The sequence below is a fragment of the Tauraco erythrolophus genome, chromosome 6, assembly GCF_009769465.1.
Source record: "Tauraco erythrolophus isolate bTauEry1 chromosome 6, bTauEry1.pri, whole genome shotgun sequence".
NCBI classification, from domain to species: domain Eukaryota; kingdom Metazoa; phylum Chordata; class Aves; order Musophagiformes; family Musophagidae; genus Tauraco; species Tauraco erythrolophus.
In genome coordinates this window covers 66,763,955-66,769,954 of record NC_141470.1, presented here as the reverse complement: position 1 = coordinate 66,769,954, position 6,000 = coordinate 66,763,955, and the positions used below count along the sequence as shown (strand labels likewise).

At 50.0% G+C, this 6,000-nt stretch overlaps 1 protein-coding gene across 1 annotated transcript in view; it reads left to right on the top strand.

Moving 5' to 3' along the window:
• The first annotated feature begins 2,113 nt into the window (after positions 1 to 2,113).
• Positions 2,114 to 6,000, top strand: part of PRKCH (protein kinase C eta) — a 122,259-nt gene continuing 118,372 nt past the window's right edge. Inside the window, exon 1 of the mRNA XM_009978381.2 lies at positions 2,114 to 2,473. Coding sequence (XP_009976683.2) covers positions 2,114 to 2,473 — 360 coding nt within the window. The remainder of the gene's footprint in view (positions 2,474 to 6,000) is intronic.

The following is a 6,000-nucleotide window of genomic DNA, read 5'->3' as shown; positions in this document are numbered from 1 at the left end:
TCATATGGACTCCAAGGACTCAGGACTAGGAAGGCTAGAGGTGATAAAAGTGCAAAATGACAAATAACGATGCTCTTGAGAAGGTAAATGAGGGCCTTTTTTATTTTATGGCGTCATGAAAGAAGAATGGTGGTGAATCAAGAAATTAAAGTGATAGCAGATACACAGCTGATAAAAACAAATGTTTATTTCTGACTAGCTCACTGCTGTGGGATGGAGGAATGCAAGAAGGTGTGAAGATTAAACAGGACTGGATCTCTACAGGGAAAAGAAAACTACCCAGAATGAACATAGCTAAAACGCATTTCAGAAGGAACCTTAACGCAACAAAAAAATCCCTAAGTCTTGAAGTCTTTTATGGGAACGGATTACTCCATGTTTGCTCGGCTGTACCTTCTGTGAAAACACCTGAAGCTGGGCATTCCTGGAGACAAGATCTCAGACCCTTTGGTGGCTGGATTTTGTGCCGCTTGGCAGTTTCAAAGATTAAGCCTGTGTTCCTACCCAGGATGAGTTGGTCCTAACCGAGCTCAAAAATTCTTGAACACTTCTTATCTCCAGCTATTAGTGATAGATCAAGGAACTTAAAAGCCTTGCAAGGAGACCTGTGAAAAGTCTGATTTAAGGGTCTACAAGTTTTTCTGGTAGAACTGTTGCTTCCATGTGAGGAATGATCATGTTACTGAACCTGTTCCACCTGCTCTCTCCTGAGGAGGGAACAGGAGCCCTGCTCTGTCTGAGGCTGAAAGGAGCCTTGGCTTGGTGCTCCTGCAAAACGTGGAGTCTCTAGAAGGAGGAAACGGTGTGGGGAGGAGGACAAGGAGGAAAGCGGGTAGGAAACCAGAGGCAGTCTGCTAGGGAACCAGTAGAATGTGAAAGATGAAGGGTTAAGGGAAGAGGAATAGGCTGGAAAAGTAACAGAAAAGAAAAAAAAAAATAAAAAACCACATACACACACACACACAAAAAGAGGCTGCATGCTCTCAGCCAGCCTTGGCACCCTCCAGCTGCGGCGGAGACCTTCAAATGACCACATCTTCTACCACTGCAGAGATTGTGATGTAATTCAGACAACGTCAGCCAAACAGCATCACCAGGAAAACAGGATTTCGCAGCTCCCCTACCCAGTCCACACCATTTTGCTGTGAACTTTAGAAAGTAATTAAAAGTATTTAAATTCCGACTTTATTAGGCGCAATGAAAACCCAAAACAAATCCACCCCAAAACAAACCCTGCACGCTGCGTGCCAAGAACGTTAATCACGTGCAATTAATCCCAAAAGGCAGGGCTGTAACAAGAAACTTTTCCATAGCAAAAGCAACGTCTCTCTGCACCTTCTCCCAGCTAAAGGCGCTGCGATGCTGTAAAGCGCCTGCTATAAAAGCCAAGGTACAAAGTAGCCGAGATAACGCTGCGCGGTGTCGCTCCTCTCCCCGCGCAGCTGCGCCGGCCATCCGCCGCAGGTACGGCCAGGTGCAGGCTCGGCCCTTCCCCAGGAGGTGCGAGGCGGGAAGGGAAGGGGCTGCGGCAGCCGCAGCGGGTGTTTTGGAGGGACTCGCCCCTGTAGGTGCGGGGGAAGGCGGTCGGTCTGCTGCGCAGCTCCGGGGCAGGCTGCGCGTCCTGCAGCCCGGCACTGGCGTCGTTTTCCCCGCGGTTCCCCGCCTCTCGGCGGGGCTCCCGGCTGCTGCCAGTGCGGCGGGAGAGCCGGCTGGCACCGCCGCCCCGGGGCCGGGATCGGGATCGGGCCGAGCCTGCGAGAGCCCGTCCAGCCCGCTCCCCACCCCGCGCCCGCCCTCGCTTCGTGGGTTCGCGGCTCCTCCCCGCCCGGCGCCGTCCCACGCCCCAGGTGAGCCGCGCCGCGCCGCTCCCTCTCGGCAGAAGAGGTCCGAGCGGCGCGGGGCTGCGCGGCGGAGCGGAGCGGCTGCCCGCTGCCGCGGGAGGTGGGCGGTGCGCGGGGGGCGGCGGTTCCGGGGCCCCGGCATGGCCCGGGGGCGGGTGCGCCGCCGCCGCCCGGCCCCCTGAAGAGGCGCGGCGGGGCTGGCTGCCGGCCCGGCTCGGCGGGAGAGGGGTCTGGCGCTCCTCCGGGATCCCGGGCGCCCCGGGGGGGCGGCCATGTCCGGAGCCATGAAGTTCAACGGGTACCTGAAGGTGCGGATTGGGGAGGCGGTGGGCCTGCAGCCCACCCGCTGGTCCCTCCGGCACTCGCTTTTCCGCAAGGGCTACCAGCTCTTGGACCCTTATGTCACCATCAGCGTGGACCAGGTGCGCGTTGGGCAGACCAGCACCAAGCAGAAGACCAACAAACCTACGTACAACGAGGAGTTTTCCGCCACGGTTACCGACGGGCACCAGATTGAGCTGTCTGTCTTCCACGACACCCCCATTGGCTACGATGACTTTGTGGCCAACTGCACCTTGCACTTCCAGGACCTCTTGCGCTCCACGGGCCCCGGCGACAGCTTTGAAGGCTGGGTGAGTAGTCGTCTCAAGGAGAAGCTGGAGCCGGGCTCCTCTCGGAATGAATGAAGGCGCTCGAAGGGTACTCGCAGGGCTGGGGCTTGTCCTTGCACGCCTGTGCTGCAGATGCATGCAGCTTGGCGTGTGTGTCTGCATTTACACAGGTGTACCTTCATGCATCTTGTGTGCCCTTCTGCTTTATATTTGGTTAGGCTGCTATTTAGACTGCTGTTTCAGCTGATGCGTTTTGGGACCCTGAGATCAAAAAGTCTTAGCTGTCATAGCTTGAGGGTCAAGCAAGACTCTGTCGCTGAGGATTGTGAAGTTTCTCCTCTTGTAGACTAGCAGAGAGGAGACTTGTCATACGTAACCAGCAAAGTGCACCTGCAGACTCACACAGTCGTGTACCTGCCCCCTTTTGCTTAGCACGCAGAGCCGTACCTGGAAGCTTCGGTACCTGGGGTTGGATGTATTTCTGCTCAGATCTACACATGCTTGCACAATTGTCTGATGTGTGCATGCAAATTTCTTCGACTTCTGAACAGAATGGCAGGACTAGTCTTGTGTCTATTATGTACACCACTGTGCTGGTTGAACACAGTTTCACTTACGGCTAATTCTAGGTTATTTCTCAGTAGATGTCACTTGCATCCGGCCCAGAGATCCTCATTTATGTCTTAGTCCTAACGGTAAGTGAAAGGAATAGTGAAGGCTCTAAAGTTGTGCCTTTGCTTCCACTATTGTAAAGGATGAGGAAGTGAATGTATGGATCCAGACAGTAGTTTGCTTTAAGTGTTAGGTTACAATAAAAAAAGGCATTTCTTCGGGGTGGAGAAGGTGCAGAAGAGCTGAGAATTTCTGAGGGTAATATTAACATTTTGAGGCCAGGAAGTTCAGCACGTGTGGTCAGGTAACCATCACAATAAAATCAGACGTGGAGGAAAGAGCTGACACTGTAGAGAACAGATAAGCATCTTGATCGTATCACTGGGGAGAATGCTGGTGCTTTCTGTTCTCCGCTGGTGTCTGTGACTGAGGTGTGATGCTACACCTCTGGGGTGACAACAGGGAAATACCAGTCACAGGGTTGATTAACAGGTGTATATTGGTACTATTTTTATTTTTTTTTTCCTTCTTCTTATGCTGCACTTAGGTACTCCATGGATGAGCACGAGGTTTGTGCACTAAAGGTGGTCTCTGTTTGACAGTCACTGATGGGATTTTGTGTCGGGCAGTGGGATCCAAGCTAACGTCAAGTGGGTTAGCTCAGGTATTGCTTCTAACAGCCCAGCCAGAGCTGAATTCACTGAGGTTTGCTGGGTGGGTGTGTACCCAGCTTCCCAGGCTGCTTGGACCACTGGAGAGAAACTATACTGGGACTTGTGCTAAAACAGTTTTAAATACAGAATGGACTCCACGGACCAGGGCAAAGGAGTGAGCTCAGGACAAGCACTGTGGTTTTGAGGATTTTCTTCATGTTTGATTTGCTGGAGGTGTCTGCTATTGGGAGAGGCCCTGTCCTCTCGGGAGGCTGCAGTCCTGGTCACACTGGGTCTGGCTACACATGGGATTGGACTGCTCGGTTGCAAAGGTGGTGGCATTATTTACATTACCAAAATATCTATACTAATATTGCCTCTCGTGTGGATGCACACGTGTCCAGGGGCCCACTGTTTCTTTCACTTCATACATCATGCAGGGTGATTTTTAAGATGGACACGATATGTGGCCTGCCAAGGTGCCTGAAATGCTCGTTTGGTCTTTGGGGAGGGAAAAGTTCCCATCCCTCCTGCATAGGCACATGTTTTTGTGAACTACTGTATCTGTGAGTTGATGAGTATAATGGGGTGGCAAATCAGTGAGTTTTTTAACTAAACTGATGTTATATCTGGGCATGTAGACACAAACTAAAAGCTTCTGATCTGTTCTCTGTTAGTGTCTGAAAACTACAGCTGGGGTGGATTTACTGGGGAGTGAGCGAGTGGTTATCTTCTGTTCCCTTTCTCCTCTCCCCTCCCTTTTGACTTGCTCCGTTAGCGTCTCGCATAGCGTGCAGCCAGGATCACATGATGACAGGGAACAGCGTCTTGCCCTGATAATTTAATATGTCTTGATAAATCCACCAAGGCTGTCACGGGGTTTTGTGTAATCAGAAGGATAGGAAATGCTGGTTTGTGTTAACCCAAGGTCCGTGGACTGCTGGCACGACATAAAATACCACAAGGCATTTGTAGATGATTTGCAACACCTCTGCTCTGAAATCCTTCAGATTGCCCTTTTTCCATCCCCAAAGCAAGAGCACATATAGGCAAGGAAGGAGTGAATGGAGTGAGGGGAGAATTGGTGAATCCTCAAAGTTTAACCTGACTTACACTTACTTGGCTGTGCACAATTTTTCATTTTGATTTGAAACAGAATTTTTATGTTCACTTTCCAGAGACGAGGACAACGATGTCTTGGTAAACTCCAAATGCTTCTTGAATTGATAACAGCCAAACAGGACAGGGCAGCTGGCTGCCTTGTCTCCCTGAGCTCTCCTCCGAAGAGCTGGAGCTGCTGGGGATTACCTGGGACAGTCCCTCAGCTCACATGCTGTCCTCAGAGTTTTGGTGTGAGCTCTCAGGCTCATGCTGCTCTGTTTATAAATGTGGATTTTCCTGCTGCTGAAAAAAAAAGTGATTAGTTGTAACATTGGTCACCACCTCTTGTGAGAACTGTAGGAAGTGTCAGCAAGAGGCAAGTTGGAGCAGTTGGTGTGTAAGCACTGGTGCTTCCCGGGTGACTTGCAGGTACATCGCTGCAATGATGACCCCAAACACTTATGCAGATGAGTAAGTGTATGGACATGAACTGCCTCATCAGTAATGCTTATACACCTGAGTCATCCCACTGGGTACTGGGACAGAGTTCTCTGTTCATGGTCTGCATTAAAATTCATGTTCCAGAGCCTCCTCGAAACTGACCCTTTTTCTTCTAGCGATTTTGATTGTTTTCTGAAGTCTTTCTAGTAAACACATTAGTGTGGTCTGGATATTTTTTAATTTGTTTATTGACTGTTAAACACATTTGACTAATTTTACACAGATCAGATCTGTAAAAGCTTATTAACTTCAAGATCCTTCTCTCTGTTTCTCATTTCTTTATATTTACTTGTCAAGTTGCAGAGTGGTAGTTTTTATTAATATTGTCAATTAAATGCCATCTTGCCTTCAGCATGCTTTAATGTAGTTAAAAGCGGGAGTGATCTCTCCGGTATATGTTCTTTCTGGTTGGCATTTTCCCGTGTGGGTGTGAAATTGTGCAAACCTGAATGGTGGCATTTTACACAGATGCACATAACCCCGGCCAGGTGCGACGCAGTAAAGAACTAAGCTGGCTGCTATCCGAAAGCTGTTATGATTTACATCAGGATTGAAACTTTTCTTTTAAAGCATTTAATTTTGCACTTGCCTGTGCTGAGATCTCTTTATAGGGCATGTGCATCTTTGAAAGGTAGTATCTGCTCTTTAACTCTGTCTGTGTGGAGTATAGGAAGCAGACAT